At 41.6% G+C, this 17421-nt stretch overlaps 1 protein-coding gene across 6 annotated transcripts in view; it reads right to left on the bottom strand.

The window, feature by feature from the left end:
• The window catches only part of DYNC1I1 (dynein cytoplasmic 1 intermediate chain 1), a 297632-nt gene that overhangs the window by 111188 nt on the left and 169023 nt on the right, over nucleotides 1–17421 (bottom strand). For all 6 annotated transcript variants that reach the window (XM_081146692.1, XM_081146694.1, XM_081146691.1 and 3 more), the window contains one exon: nucleotides 10072–10197. In XM_081146692.1, the coding sequence (XP_081002818.1) occupies nucleotides 10072–10197 (126 nt within the window). The remainder of the gene's footprint in view (nucleotides 1–10071; nucleotides 10198–17421) is intronic.

The following is a 17421-nucleotide window of genomic DNA, read 5'->3' as shown; positions in this document are numbered from 1 at the left end:
CTAAGGTTTCAAATTTGCATTATTTTATCTACTGAATTAACTATGAATTCTAAACCAAACTAATGCCGCCATGTGTTTTTAAACATCTCTAATCCAAACCATCTGGAGAGGCACGGGTTTGCAAAGGCATCCCTTTCAGGACACTCTGTGGAGTTTGTCACTGCTTGAGGTTTTGGCAAACCATCAACATTACTATAATTCTCTTTCATGAAATATAGCTTTTGACTAGGATCTTAGAGTCCTGGGTGTGTGTGTGCATTTATATGAGTGTGGGTACTTGTGTGTAATTTTTGCTCCTGTTCCTTTCTCTTTTCAGAAGACCATATTTGTAACAAATTTATTTTATTTTAAAAAATAAAGGTTTGTGTTGCATATAAAACTGAATTTAATTTTAACTACTAAACATACTGCAATTAAAAACATGTTAAATAACACACCTTGTTGTACGTAGGGGCTGGAAATATTTTTTAAACAAATCAAAAGAAAGCAGCTTTAGAGAACAGCAACAAAAGAAGTGTAGATATTTTTTAAGTGATTACAGCAACAATGATTTGTGACATGTAAGATATAAACTCAGTACATTTATGAAGAAATTACAATTAAAAACTGACTACAACTTTCACCTACGAAATGCAATGTCTTGCTTAATTCTTTGTCTACCAATAAACATACTATTTTAAAATTATAAATCAAATATAAACATGGTAAAAGCAAAATGTAGACTACTTGTTACAATAAAGATTAAAAAACTTCTCCGGAAGTAAGGATGATGATTCTACTTGGAGAAACTCTCTTTGATAATAATGTTTTCATATAATTTCAAAAATCAATCATAAAAATAGCTTTTTGCTGAGAACCACTGTCTGAGATAAATTAAAATAATAATGTGACTACTGAGGAATATTAACGTCTCTGTATTTATTAATAACACGGTCTATTCGAACAACCCCTTTCATTCAACAATATTAGGCAAATTACACACATACACACACATATATCAGAAGGTTTTGGTCAAGTTTGTAGAGAAGAATAAAAAGGTTTATTTTTTTTAGAAGTAGATGTCCTGAAGTCCAGAAGTGAGTCTGTGCCTAGAATATAATAATGCCAAATCAATGCACAGGCCGCCCCTCAGACGCGGTGGCAGCTAGACCACTCTTGGTGGGTGCTAATGGCCTGGGGCACACCACAGCGCATCCCTTGCTGCTCACTGTTTTCTCCCCTGACATGAGGTCCTCTATGCCCACACCACTGTGGGAGAGGGTTGCCCTTCTAAAACTTGCCCCCTAGACCACCTGGTATATTTTAAAACCTGCTTCTGCCCATATTAAAATGTAGGATAAAGGAAAAGCACAATCTGATATTCCAGAGAATGGCAGCCCCACCTAGGGGGCCTGGATCCTATGTCGTTAGGAAAGACAGCTCTTAGCAGAGATGCTAATTGGGTCTTAGATGAAAGTAGAACATTTGTCAGCTGCATCTTCCTTTCTCTTGCTCCGCAGAATGAGTTCATCATGGCGAATGGCCAGCTAGTCCATACAGACTTTAGGGCAGTCATATTTACTATTTAGAAACCAGAAGGTTCCTACACGAGGCCTCTGCCTGAGGCAATCAATGAGTAACTAAGCCTTGGAAGCAAATGCATGTGTACCTAGCCCAGGGTGGAAGCAGAGTAGCTGGGAAGATCTACACGCCCTGCACACCAGGACAACATCACCAGTTACTATGATGTTGAGGTCACTTTGCACTTGTTGGTTAGATGCTTTCCTACAGGTCCTCCCACTGCTCCCCTGCTCCCTGTCCGCCCTGCCCCTCCCCTTTTCAGTCAGCAACTAAAGATGTAATTCCTGACATGCTCTTTGGACAGGGCCATACAGATTGTTACATATTTTGAATTTCATTCCTGCATATTAGATAAGAATAGCTGACATGCACTGGTTACTTACTCTGTTCCTGGCACTAGGGCTTCATATGTATTTATTCATTTTACTCTCATGTATGACTTGCCCAGGGTCAAAGAGCTTCCAAGTGGCGGGACCCAAATTATAATCCCAGGCTGTATGACCATATAGCCCACCCATACTCACTATGTGCTTAACTGCCTCCCAGCACACAGTAAATATATCACCCTCATTGAGTTATGAATCAAATGCTTAAATGATCGGGATGAGAGGACTTCAGAATTGCCTCAGGGTCCCTCTTCACTTGGCATTTGTATATAAAAAGCAGACATAGGGATCTGACTAATGTGAGAAGAGCTGGCCAGGTGATGGGAATTAGGGCATGGTGGGGACTGGGGCAAACTGAAGAGTTCTTGTGGAGAAAAGGCAGACTTTTGCCCAGCTAGCATGGCTTAGCGGTCAAGCATCAACCTATGATCCAGGAGATCTAGGTTCAATTCCCGGTCAGGTCCCATGCCCGGGCTGCGGGCTCAATCCCCAGCGGGGGGCATGCAGGAGGCAACTGATCAATGATTCCTCTCATTATTGATGCTTTTATCTCTCTCTCCCCCTCCCTTCCTCTCTCTGAAATCAATGAAATATATATTAAAAAAACAAAAAACAAAGGACAGACTTTTCTCAGCTCCAGCCAGTTGTTCTTCTGAGGACCTGGCCGTGGTGGGTACCCCCATAAATATCTGTTGAATGAATGAGTGAATGAATGAATCTAAGTTAGGTGAAATTTCCTTAGGAATATATTTAAGCAAGAAAAATAAGAATGTCAAGGTTTAAGCTTCCTCCTATGGGACTCTCATTTAAGAACAGTTAAGCAAAAAAATGTACACAGAATACTTTATCTTCTCAAAGCATGTTCAGCTATTACTATGCACTGAATTATGTCCCCCTAAAATCCAATTGTTGAGGCCCTAACCCCTAACACAGTGGTATCTGGAGATGGGGTCTTTGGGAGATAATTAGGTTTAGACGAGGTCATGAGAATGGGTCCTCACGATGGTATTAGACACTAGAAAAGCTTGCTACCTACTTCTGCTATGTGAGGAAATAGCTAGAAGGCAGTTGTCTTCAAGACAGGAAAATGGCTGGCACCTCGATCTTGGACTTAGCAGTTTCCAGAACTGTGGGAAAATTATTCTGTTAAGTCACCCAGTCTGTTATTTTGTTATGGCAGTCTGAGCACACTAGTACACCTATATTCTCTCTTTTATCCTCGCAATAATCCTAAGAAATAACTAGAACTCCATCAGCATTCAGCACAGACCCCTGAGAACACCCATTTTCCTTAGAGCACAGTGAGTGGCTGAAGGCAGGGTGCTGAGGACAAGGGGAGTGACAGGCCAGAAAACTTCTCATATTGCCATCTGGCTCTCATTGCTTAGCATCAATAATTCCTGGGGCAATTCCTTGATGAAGCACAACTGGAGAAAGCCCAGTTCAGACAGTTTTTGTACAGGGTATGGGAAGGGGAGGGAAGGGCATTTAGGGAACTGAATACAATTTTCAGTGTTGGGGTTCTATGCCTCCATTATGTGCACATTCGTGGGGCAGAGAAATGCTTAGTCTTAGATAGTTTTTGCAATAATATTAAACTTTAGCTCCATCGCTTGCAATAGGACATGGCAAGACAAAGAGAACAATTTGAAACAATTTGTTCAAAGGTGTATTCTCGTAGCATCCCCTCTCAACTAGCTTACTCAGCCACTCGGAAGGTGCACGGCCTCCTTCATTGCTATTTTCAGATAAGGAATCATCTAGGATACAATGTACTCTAATCCTGCTCATAATTCTAATTTCCCTAGATAAATCCCAACGATCAATTCTACTTCTTGTGTTACTTCTTGGAGAAAATTCCAGAAAGAAGGCAGATAAAGAATGAAAGCTAACAAGGCAGTTTGTCTGCTTCCAGCTTTGTGGGCCAAACACAGAAAAAGAAGTTCCTGCTGTTTGATTTAATAAGAATCAGTGTCTAGCTCAAGCCTTGATGGTCAGACCAGTCAGCCTCAATTGCATAAAAGAAGTGTTTCTGAATGCCTGCACTTCATTTCGGCACATGCGTTTAAACTCCCTTATGTCTTTTCCTAACGTTAGGCACAAAATAGCAGTGCTGTGCTGCTGTTCCTCTCCTTGGAGCATATAATTTGTATCTTTTATGTCCGAGCTTAATTTTACCTTCATGTCATCTGCATTCTTTAATTTTCCTTAATTGTATACTTGGAAATGTGTATCGCAATCTATACGACAATGGCTGAGGTTTCCTCTCCTGGGTTTTTCCTTCTGCGGTAGATCCTGCATCGCATTCGAAAACTGGGCCTTACTTACATTAGTCAGCATGTTCTTGTCCCTGGACTTTGTTCTGCAATTACGAAGCACATATTGTGTCCTTTCATTTTGTCATCACAGGATGCATTTTGAATACGTATCCCTAGTTGTCAAAGAACGTTCTAGTCATTCATCCCCTCTTCTTTTTTTGACTTCTACTGAGGAACCACTCCTTGCCACATCCAAGAGAAAAGCTTACGAAATTCCTTTTTTGTCTTTCTCTTATTTTTTTTTAATCAGCCAGGCCATAAGAAAATTATCCTTCCTTTAGTTAAAAAAATAATAAAAATCCTTAAGTCATATTCTAACACTGCTCTGGTCATAATATACCTTGGAAAACGCATTTAAATTAATTTATATTTTTGTGTCTTCGCCGTTTTGTTGATTTGGATTCTGGACCACAATCTGGGCTGGGGGAAGGACAAACACTGATGGGGGGGAAATCTAGTTTATTGAAATAAGCTTCATGGTTCCATCAGACATGGAGCAGTCTTCTTTCCACGAACCGACCCAACAACAAAGCCTCGGCAACTCTCCCAGGTCACTGGGCAGTGTGGTCAGCGAGGAGGGGAGCTGCAAATCCTGGTTTTCTGTCCCCTCTCCTAACCATCAGCCCATCTTCCCTCCTGTGTCACTGTCACTCCTCATGGGAGTGGAGGGAGGGGGCCACTCTCCAAGGTCAGCAGGAACCTCACAGAGAACCCAACGTTGGACGACTGAAGCTGTGAGTTGCAACCTCATCTATAACCTTTACAGTCTCCCTCTCTTTTTTATATTATTGTTCAAAATACTACAGATGTCCCCTTTCCTCCCCACTGATCCCCTCCATCCTGCACTCCCCCCCCCAGGCCTTCCCCACACTACTGTCTGTGTCCATGGGTTATGCGTACATGCATATAAATTCCTTGGTTAATCTCTTCCCCACCCCACCTCTCTCTTGAGAAGTGAAGCCACACATAGGGAAAAAGTGAACTGAGGGTTTTAAACACTGGCACAAATGGGGTTAGTTAATATCACCCCACTTCACATTCGGCTTTCTCCCTGAAATAGTGAGGGTTGCAGGTCATTTTCAGTTTCAGGTCATTGTCAGATAATCCTTAAAAAGAGAATGCCAAGAACAAAGAAACCAAATCAGGAAAAAATAAAAGTAAAAATAAAAACCTCTGACCATGCCAAGCCTCTAAATATAACTTTTCCACTTACCTCAATGCAGATAATTCTAAGATATATATTTCTGATTCTATTCATTCCGTTTAAAAGAGAAAGACCACACCAGGGTAAGCAAGGCAGGGTGGTCAGGATGCATAATGTAATGACAGTGTGTGGAAGCCACTACAGAAGACAGCAGGAGAGCTGCCAGATCATGCGGTGGGGCCGGGTGGCTGATGTCTACGCAGAGGCCACCGATATTTTCCAACTATGGACAGCTCTCACTGAAATGAAAACAGCAAATGCAGGACCAGAGCCCACACTAAATATCCAGTTTGGTAAAGACACGAAGCGGCCCATGGAAGTGGTAGGTATTTGGCTTTGCTATTTCTCAACAGAGAAATGAGTCTTTAGACTGCAATCTTCTCATGATTAGGCTAAAAGCCTACCAGTCTTCGCAAAAGTACCCTCAAATGACATCTGTCTCTCGTGCATTTGCTTTCTAGTGACTGGAACGATGCTTTTCTGAGACAAAGGTTTGTTGGTAATTATACACTTTTGGAAAATATGAAGAATACGCAGAGATCAAGAAATGGGTAGCTAACGTGATTGTTCAAAAATGATAAAAGTGCAATCGTTGTAAGGCACCTGTTGCTTCTCCCTGTCTACGGTCCTCTTTCCTACTCAGCTCACTGCTTAATTACGAAATTATTTGCACATCGCAGGAGAAGGTGGAAGCACAAACTTCCTGATTTTAGTGTCTGGAGGAGACCAGGTGTTATAAGTGAGCTTTACCAGAGATCAGAAAGGATGTAGAAGAAAACTGGTAGGTTGGTGAGTGGGGGTGTAGGTTTTTCTCATATGTATTTTAATTCTGTGGGCTCCCCCAATTCCCCTTTAGGTTTGGGAGAAGTTGCTACCCTTCATCAGTTAACAAGAAATGCATGTTGTAACTGAGAAGTGCTTGGCAATCAAGGTCTCCAATTTGCTGATTTTATTTCTAGACTGGCAGCTTTAATTTTTTGAGGTTTATATATATTCATTAAAGTAATTTTCTTTTAAAAAGCCCTACTGCTGGCAGCCCCACTGGCTGACTCGACATCACATCCCTCCCCAGCCTGAACACAGCCAGAGGGGTCCTGGGTGGCCCAACTGCCCCTTTGAGACTTTCCCACCCAGGAGTCTCAAAGGACAGGAAGGAGAGTGCCCTGAGGTCCCTGGTGGGTGGATGCTCTTGTGCCTGACTATTCTAGACCCAGGATGCAGTTGACGCTTTGCACCTGGCAAGTGATGACAGCCTGCCAGGCTACCAAGTTACCTAGCCAATCCCGCAGGTATCCGTACGCGACGTGAGGCCTCTCCCAGGGGCTGCCGATCATCCTCTTGAGGTCTACCTTCTCTTTGCAGGAGCCACCTCTAGGACCATGTCTAACCAACATACTGTAAGTGGCAGGCTGCCAAAGACATACTTTGAATGAACTGCACACCCTTTGCTATCAAGGCCCACACTGTCCCATCAGTGAGTGCAGGCCTGGTTCTACTGCTCACTAGCTGGGGACCCTTAAAGTGCAAAGTCTCAGCTTTTCTGCTGTGCTGGTTGTAAGAATCAATGAGATCATGAAAGCAGAAGTGCTGACAAAATGTAAATACAGACAAACGTAGTTATACTTAACTACATTTGTAGTTAATGCATGGTCACCAAACTGCCCTTATTATTTTTTTCCCTCCACCTAACCTGGGTCCACTGATTTATCTATAACTTTCCTGAGTGCTTAAGTTACATCTAGTTTGGTTTCCCATTGGCTCAGGCATACTCAGTAATATTGCACTTTGTTTTCTTCTGACAATCATTGCTATTTATCTGGTTTTTATCTTAACTTCATGGGTATCAACTATAGCAAGGAGTGTCACTATTCCAAAAGAAATAGCCAACTCCAGCTAGCCAACTCCCATTGTCCCTATGTCATGTTGAATGAGGTTTTCAGCCCATTCCTAGAAAAACAACTCTGGGTCTTCTGACCATCCACCACCAAAGCAGATCCCAGCGATGGGTGAACTACAGAAAATATAAGTGTGTGGGGGGAGAAGTGAGCAGGACAAGCTGGGACGGAACAGGAAAGTTGGTTAGGAAATTTTTCCAATAGGGTCTGGTAGGAGATCATCATCAGAGTAAGAAAAGTGAGAAATGCTGCTCTAGTGTGGGCCAAAGAGGAGAAGGGAATTGCGGGGCAAGAAGAAAAGTCTCCCCTTCCAAATAAAGAAGCCAACCACTTTTGTCACCTTGTCATCCCCTTTCTTCATCTCTTCTCCAAGTTCCAGTGGTTTCCAACTATAACTGCATATTTAAACTACTGGGGGTCCCCAGAAGGGCTTCATAATTACTTTGGTTGTATACACTTCTCTTTCCTCCTCTCCTGAGAGGGACCAAAGCTCTTTCCCTTTTTACTTTTCCAAAGCTGCCCCCTACAGTTAGACCAGTATAAGATAAATAGTTTCATCACAGAAACAAGGTACTGTAGTGGTATTGAGCAATCTAGGTTTTCATAAGATTTTCTAAATGTATTTTTCATGAATATTAAGGATCATTTTTGTATGAATTACTTACCATTCACATCTGAGCAGCACAATCATGATTTTCAATATCTTTAATTGTCTTAACTTGAGTAGCTTTTAGTTGGAAGCTAGACTCTTAGAATCCTCATGGTCTTTTGCACATGTCACTTCATCAACCCAAAGTTTAAAAGTATTAGAATTCTCATTTTTCTTCTATTGAGAATGCTAGGTAGAGTTGAGAGCCCCATCTGTTTCTAGTCACCAGATGAAATGAAGATAGTAGTAGGAATTTGGGGGGCAACAGAGATATTTTAGTCAGCATAATTTTTTAGGCTATTTGGAGTACTTCTGATTTTTTTTTTTTTTTTGAAATGAGGAGTATATTTTCTTCTAAAATTTATATATTTGATCATTTAATAAAAACTAAAAATAAAATTAAATGCATGTTGGTGAGATCTTCAGTAAAAATCCCAAAGATACCATAAGAGGAAAGAGAAGATGTTCTTTTCAATCAATATTGGTATTAACAGTTATACAGAAAAACAGGTAATTTTAAAATTCCAATTAATTCCAAAGACCTTTGAAATTTAGTTCTTAACTCAGCATTACTATGCTCCTATTGACCTGTTTACTATGCAATGTTGTGAATATTAACCATATTATCAACCTACAGTCAGTTCATATAAATTTTGATAAACAGCATGTACATCAACTGAAACAATATATCGTTGCTTTTTATTTTTTTAATACTCAAGATACGCTTTATGTAATATCAAAATAGTTTAAATGCACTGTTTTTTAAAAATGTGCTTCTGTTTACCTCACAAGCCTTTTTAGTATTTTCCTGGTAATTCAGCAAACTTCTTAAAATTGAACAAAATTAAGATTTTGTGCTTCTATGTTTACTAAAAGAGCATATCAAACTGACAAATTTGATAATCTTAAAAAAAGAAAGAAAAGAAAAACTGTTCTTATTTCAAAGGTTCAAAAAATAAAGGCTATTTACTATGCAGACCTAGAATTCTTGTTGTTTTTAAGATAGCAAATTAGAAAAATATGGCCAGAATCAGAGGCTACTCAATCAGGTTGGGACTGGGGCTTTCATTCCAGGCAGCTCCCGTTCCCCAAATTATATCTGATAATGTTCTAAAGTCTAAACATATTTCAGTTCAAAAAGATACTCAACTCTTAGATAGAAAATGGCACTAAACTTCCAAATATCAGCAGGTTTACACACCCTCTTCAACTGATGTATTTGTATTTAGAATAAACTGCCACTCAGTATGTCTGAATGGTAATATTTGAGGAACTGAAACCTTGAGCTGGAATGTTTGTTTTGCATTTTCCTGTGCATAATCACAGGATAAGGGCATTAATAAAGGGGTTGGTGTATTGGCCACTGCTGAGGCCTATTATTTAGGCAGAGTCATGGAAACCGAGCAAAGCTTGATGTCTGCAAGTGTAGCATAATTTCAGCCTGTATTGTGTTGAATGGGCGAGAAGACAAACGTGTCAGCAGACACAAGGAGTAAACTACGCAAAACTACTTAAAATGCTCTCTGCACTTGCAAACTGGAAACAGCCATCTATATTTCTCAACGAGTCAAGAAAGATTCATGATAGGTACTCTCCTAAACTGGCTACAAAAATATGATTATCTGTAAGTAAGATGGCACCCAGCAACTTGAAATTGGCAAAGTCCCATGGAACTGCATTTCAGAGGAAGGAGGGAGCTGGGAATGGCAGTGCTCTGCGGATGGCCACGTGGGTGGGCAAGCATTTGCTGCTGCTGAGCAGAGGAAGTGGTACACCAGGATTTCTTCATAAGTGTGAGGTCTTTATAAATTCATCTTTATGGGGGCGGATTTAAATAGAAAGAAAATGACACACAGTCCCCAACCGGGCTTCCTAACTGTTTGGAGAGGGTTGCCACTTTCCCCAAACATTAGGTTACTGTGGGGGAATTTTCCAAAATTGTCAACAATTCCATTTTTAAACTCAGTTCTTCCTCTCCACATAAGAGAGATGCAAAGCAGCAGGAACTATATTTGGTCTAGTAGGAGATGTAAGTTATTTTTACTGTGCTGACTCCTACCTGACAGTGGAAGACGTATTCTGGTGTGGTTTTCTTGAACTTCATGTTCCAAACCAAGGCCACTCCATCTGGTTCATGGGGAGCATCTTCATTGTTGTTGTAGGAAGCGACCATCAGCTCGGGGTACTGAATAGAAGAGGTCACAAGGATGAATTAGGCCAAGATGACAATATGAAGAAAACTTTCTTAATTCCTACAGACATGTGCTATACTACATACTTTAAAGGTCCACTTTCTTTTTAAGTCTGGCATATTTATACCAACTTCGTGTCTCAACCTATTGCAATCTGGTTTCTGCCTCCAACATTCCACGTGTGCTCGCCGTAGTCACCAATAGCTACCAAACTGCACACATTGCTGCCTTTTCTGTATTAGCTGGCACGTAGGCTACTCCCTCCTTTCTCCTCTATTGGCTTCCATTACGTATTTCTCTCCTGATTTTCTTCCTGCCCACTCTTTTTAAGTCCCTACAGGTTCTCCTTCCATTATCTATGTTCCAAGGAAGCTGTTTTATGCCCTATTTATTTTTATTTTTATTTTTTGTCTCTCTCCACACATTCTTCCTGGGTGAATTCATCTACTCCAATGGTTTTAACAAACATTTAGATGCTGACAGTGCTCAAATCTATACTTTTAGGCCTAATTTCTCTCCTGGCTGCAGATCTTTATATATGACTGCCTACTGCGGATTTCTCAGGGCTATCCATAGACCCATCAAATGCAACACACAGAAAAAGGAGCTCATTGCCTTCCCCAAAAACCTACTGCTCTCTTAATGGCCCCCCTTTCGGTGCTTTTCACTGGCACTCGCCTAGCTGCCCAGGCCACACACGCCACATTCACTGTTACACCTTCCTCCTTCTCAACCCCCTGTACTGTTTCACTGCTTCCTCCGTACCTTTCAAATGCATGTTTTCTTCCCATCCTTAAGATGAAAGCCTTCCAATTTCTCATCTGAATGAAACCAGCAGCTTCCTAAATGGCTTCCTGCGTCCAGGCTCTCCGGGCCCTGCCTTCACCTACTCCACTCTCCATCCTTTGTCAATGACTTTACAAAACAGACATTTGACTATGTCACTTCTTTGCTTAAAATGCTTTAATGGCTCATTAATACTTTTTAAGATAATATGCAGGTCATATAGGATCTTTCCTGATCTGTCATTTGCTACCTCCTCTGCTTAACCTCTTACAACTTCCCCTCCCTCCTCCCACCCCCAGCCCCACTGGGCTAGTTCTGAGGGTCATAGGCATAGCCTCTGTACCTATGAATCTGCTACTCTCATTGGAATGCCTCTTCTGTGTTTTATACATTGACCCATTCTTTAAGACTCAATACAGGCATCCAGTCCTCCAGACAATCCCAACTAACCATCTACCACCCCTCCCTGCCTCTCATTGTCTCCTTTAGCATTATATCTGTCCCCCACATTAATGCACTTGTCAAACTGTGTTACGGTTTTCCCCCACCTATGTCTCTTACAAAGTTTGTAAGCTCTTTGAGTGTAGAGACTAGCTTTTATTGACCTCTGAACCTAGAGCCTAGTAACTCCTACCACAAGATAAATTTGTGCCAAAATCTATTGAATTACAAGTGCTCTTTTAAAATTTATTTTAGCAACTGTGCTCAGTGGAAAGACCTTATATAAAATCCTTTGCTGTCAAAGAATTCCAACAATTAAAAGCATAAGTGCAAGAAACACAACCAGTAAAACCACCAGGACTCTACAGTGAATAGAAATACTGACTCACCCTATGTGATTAATCTCTGCTGTGAGTCAATAAACAAACTGAAGGTGAATCTCGAGGGAGGTATTTATAAGTGAAACAACATTTCATGAAAAGGCCATTCCTACCTGGGATTCCCTAAGGCAGCCCATTAAAAATTGCATCATCACATACGCAATTACATTACAGTCATAACAGATTCTATCACCCTTTGCTCAGAGATCATTTAATTTTTCCCTCATATTTCACTATGCTTTGTATGTATTTAAAGGTAGATTATCCTTACACATTTGAATATCAACTTTTTTTCTATCAACAATAATTAATCCTAAGTCTTCTACGTGGATTTATTCATTCTTTAAGTTCCCTAAATGTAAGAAAACTGCACAGAGCTACAATTTGCTGGTTGATGCAGAGGAAGTACAAGCTTACGACACATGTATGTGGCCATCAGTGGACGTAATCACTCTTTATTAGAAAACACTCCTCAGTGGCTAAATCAAAGGCCCATTCAAAGACACAAACATCTAGATAAAACACAGAAGTCTCCAGACTGTCCAGCTGAAGTTTAACTATGTCACATGTAAAAAGGCAACTCTATAAACATCAACACCACTATCAGAGGGGCCAATGAGCAGCCAGATGTGTCTTCAATTATATCCCACAGCTTCACATCTGGGTCTCATCGTTGGCTCCCACTCCCACTTGTAGTTCTTCTTTTTTCCATTAAAAATATTTAAAATTATTTGGGTTTAAAACTCGTTTAGAAAACAGGGAGAGTTTTAGTAAAATACCAGTGAAATGCCTTTGGTGTAGTTTCTATAATTGGGATCATACGTCCTAAAGATACTGATTTAACTCTTATCATATGCAAGATTTTCTGAATTCAAAGTCTCCTCTAACATGACTCTTTCTGTTGTCTGAACATGACTTGTCATATTTTCTTATTCTCCAATAAAAAGTAAATCTCTGAACAATTATTTAAACCATAAATGTTAAAATTATGATTTAAAAGAGAATGTGAACAACTGTGAAATTTGTGATTACTCACTGGGCTGGATTATCTAATATTTAACTTAGGAGTATTTTACCTGGAAATTACCAGATCTGCACTCAAGCTGCTTATTCTTTTTTTAAAAAAATATATCTTTATTGATTTCAGAGAGAGGAAGGGAGAGGGAGAGAGAGATAGGAACATCAATGATGAAAGAGTCATTGATTGGCTGCAGCCCGCAACCTGGGCATGTGCCCTGACCAGGAATCGAACCCTGATCTCCTGGATCCTAGGTTGATGCTCAACCGCTGAGCCGCGCCCGGCTGGGCTGCTTATTCTTATAGAGAAATAAAATCTGACTTTTATTGGAGAGGAAGGAACCAACATGTTTTAAGTGCCCATTATGAGCCAGACACCGAGTTGGGTGATTAACTCATTTGGTCCTTACAATCCTCTAAGGTAGCAATGGTTTTCCTATTTCTACAGATGAAGAAGCCAAGGGTCCCTGGGTGTGTAACTTGTTCTGAGTTATGTTGCTAATCAATGAAAAAGTGAGAACCCTATTTAAAGTCTGTTTGTCTTTACACATCCCTTCTAGTCCACTGTAGCCAGCGTCAAGTGTTCCCTATGCGTCTGTAAGGCACGGTGCCGGGTAAAGCGCGGGGAAGACTGTGACAAGACGCCTCGCTTTGTAGGGACTCACTGTTAGGTAGAGGAAGTAGGACACATGTGTGGGTAGCTATAATACAAACATAAAAGCAGAACATGATATGTGCTAAGATGGGGGTGTAAACAAGAGTCTATAGAAATGCAGAAGATAAAATAAGCACTTTAGTTGGGATAGGGTGTGGCAGGCAGAGAAACTGGAAAGGACTTCTAAAAAGGAATGAGACTTGAGTTGGGCTTTGTCAAATGGGTAGGTTATTAGGAGAGACGGGAGAGGACAGGATGGACAAGGGTACCAAATGGGTGCAGGAGATTTCTCTTGGGTACCTGCTGGCTCAGTGAGTCTCCCATGTTTGGAGAATACCTCAAGACACAGCTGTCTGACTTCTCAGGGACAATTCATTCACTGCAGGGTTGATACCCAGCCGGGAGAATCACATTCTCTTAGCCGGCTATTGTAAATTTTGAACTGAGATGCTGAACCTGTGGGCTGGCAAATGAGTCATTACGACAGCATTTGACTGGTGAGGTCCCTCAGGCTGCCCAAATTTCTACTCTTCCTGAGTCCCAGTTCTTCATCTTTTCCATGAATTCCCTAAGTACCTGAGTGGCTCTTCAATAAATTCCCCCTTTTTTTCTTAAGCTAGCCAAACGTGCAGAAGAACAGGTTTGGGAGACCTCAGATGGTAGCATTTGCCTGGGAGCCTAGGTGTGTCAAGAGGTAAAAAAGACACAAGAGTTGGAAATGTCTCAGGGCATCCTCACAAAGGTTACTGAGCATAGGCTCATGATTTTAGACCTTACTACAGGGGTGGCAGGAGTCATACTTCGCAACACTCCATATTTCTGCTGTTAATACTCTCCCCACTGTTACATTTATTAAGTACTTTTTATGTACTAGACATTTTTTAAAAAATTCTAAGTGCTTTAAATACATTAACTCATTCAATAGTCACAATAAGCATGTGAACTAAGTGCTATCATCATCATTTTATGAATGAGGAAACTTAAGCCAAGAGAAGTCAGGCAACAGGCCCAAGGTGATATTGAGCGCACATAAGTCATCTTTACAAGTGTTAATCTGGGAAAGTACTTATAATGACTCGATAGTGTAGAGACTTGAGGTAGGAAGACCAGGTAGGATGCTATGTCCCTAAATAAGCAAAAAGTAGAGGGCAAGGGATAATATAGGTGATAATTCCTCATGTTAGGGGATTTGAATTGGTATCAGTGGGAATTCTCTTGCTACTGTAAATTTAATTTGATTTGGCAACTAAAAAAACTGTCAAAAATGACTTGAGTTTGTATCATGACAACGGAAAGGTTGGAGAAAGCAGTTTACATGTGAGAGGAATATAACATGATGGGAGTAAGAGTCTGGTTTTGTACAAGTATCAACTCTCTCTGCTCCACAGTGTTCAATGGACGACAAAGTTGATGTAATTCCCTGAGTGCTCACATTTTTTCCAGGAAATAGTGTTTGGTGGATATTTTGCAAATATTGCAGACTTAAAGTGTTCTTGTTTAGGAAGCTCGGGAGATCAAAGCAAAGCGATGCAGAACCCTCCTACAGCAGGTCCTCGAATAACACTGTTTCGTTGTTATAACATGAGATGCCACAGGAACTTGACTCTTGTTTATGTCGATTAGCCTGCGGTGAAATTGGTTTCATTATATGTCGCTTTGCTGAAAGTTGCAGAACCTACCGACTGTGTCAAGTGAGGACTTACTGTGGTTTCTTCCCCTTTCTCCCCTCTGTTCCATTCTGTCCCACTCAGGGGGCCCTCCTAGCACATGTGCCCTTACCAGGCTGCAGGACTGTGCCCCTGTCCTTCCTGGATTGCGTCTAGACCCCTTCAAAGGCTCTTCATCCCATACGAATAGAAACGTGGTCCTCTGAACCTCACAAAAGTGTGACTGTGTTGGAGCTGAGGGTTCTAACCCTTTTTCTCTTGCTCCCTATAAACTACATAGATGAACAGCTTACACGAAAATTCGGAAAAATAAATGTGGTCTCTCCACGGCGGAGTTTCTGCCCTTTACAGTTTCACTTCCTGCAACAAAAAACACACGTGGGAGCCAAGCCATCCATGGGCGAGATGGCCCAGCACAGGCTGAGGAGAGAGGGACCGGCCCGCTGCGGCTGGCCCCGCTGCCTGCTGTCAGCCGAGCCCAGGAACAAGCACAAGGTGCCTTTGAGGAACGTGTCAGATAAGGTTCCTGTGTAATTTCCAGACTCTGAACAAGTGAACAAGCCGAGCTAAGTGTTTCCTCGGGCTGGGATCCGATTTCTGCGCGCAGGCCACCCACGCAGCGGCGGGAAGTGGCGGGCACTCCCTGCTCGCGTCGCTCTGGGCTCCAGCAGGCCCAGCCGCTCGTCTGGATGTGAAAGGAGATTCAAGAGGACAGAGCACTCACCCACTCGGTGGCTGATGACAGTCGGCTGTGGGGGATTACTCTCCTCTTCAGTTCCCCAGCACGATGAAATGGGCTCTTCACATCATGTTTTCCTGCTCTGCCTAGAACACCCTCCTCTCCCTCCCATTTGTCTCAATCCCAGTCTCCCGAGAAGCCTCGTCTCACCAGAAACCGATCCCAACCTCCACTGAACTCTGAGATCACTTGCTACCTGCCTCCTGTCATTCAGCACGTATAACCTCTTGGTTCCAGATTCATAGCCTTTTGTGGGAGGCAGTGGGGAAGAGCATATGCCTTAAAGAGCTAAAAAGACCTGGGTTCAAACCCTCGCTCTACCACATCCTAGCTGGGTGACTTAGCAAATCACTTAGCTTCAATTTCTTCAGCTATAAAATGGAAACAGTAACCGTGGCCACCTCATATGATGTTGAGGGTGAAATAAGATAATGCCATCAGAGCAGTTGGCACAGTGCTCAGCATGTAAGAAACACAAACTAAAAGCTAGCTATGACTATTATTCCAAATAAAAGCACAGGCTGGAAGAAAGCAGAAACTGTGCTGGACATAAATGACCAGGACTCATCATTTCTATTTCCTTCACTGCTATTACGTCATTGTCACTGCAGGAGGGAGCATGGCATGGTCATCAAAAACATGGGCTGGGGGGTCAGACCATCAGGGTTCAAATTCTGCCTGGACCACAATGCACATAATTAACTGCTCAGCACTGGATACACTGTCAAGTGGTTGAGTTGGCCATTCAGCAACCTGGCTTTTGGTAAATTTGACTGCTTTCACTCTGAATGCCACACTAAGGAGTTTAGACTTTTTTTTTATTGATAATGAGTTTTAATCAAGGGGGTGAAGTGATCAGATTTACACTTTAGAAAGATTACAGTTGAACCTTGAACAACATGGGTTTTCAGTGCAGGCCCACTTATATGCTGATGATTTTTATAAATAAATATATAGTCGGCCCTCCTAATCCTTGGCTTTTGAATCCATGGTTGGGAATCCTTGGATGTGGAGGGCTGTATGCATTGTTCTACACCATCTTATAGAAGGGACTTGAGGATCCACAGATTTTGGTATCTACGAGGGGGAGTAGAAAGTTGGTCTTGGAACCAATCCCTGCAGATACCAAGGGACGATTGGGAAGTCAAAAGTTATATGCAGATTTTTGACTGTGTGTGTGTCGGGGTTGGGGGGAGTCCCTAACCCTTGCATTGTTCAAAGGTCAACAATATTTGGCTAGATTTTCAGGAGGAAAATTATAGGTGGACAAGCATGGATATGTTAGGAATATTACAGGTGTAAGATGAGGAATATATGAACAGAGAAATGGACAGTTCTGGTGAGAGATGGGGTCTGGAAGATAAAGGAGAAGTTGCTAATGTTAATGATGAAAGTTCTGCTTTGGCCCTTGGGTATGACTTTACCATAGAGAGAACATAGTAGGCAAAAACGGATTTGGAATATGTGGAAATGATGAGTGAATGATAAGTTTGAGATTCTGTGGGGCACCCAAGTAAATCTGTCTGGTGCAT

This window comes from Miniopterus schreibersii (assembly GCF_964146895.1).
Source record: "Miniopterus schreibersii genome assembly, chromosome: 9".
NCBI classification, from domain to species: Eukaryota; Metazoa; Chordata; class Mammalia; order Chiroptera; family Miniopteridae; genus Miniopterus; species Miniopterus schreibersii.
Note: the sequence above shows the minus strand (reverse complement) of the source record. Positions and strands in the feature narration are given on the sequence as shown.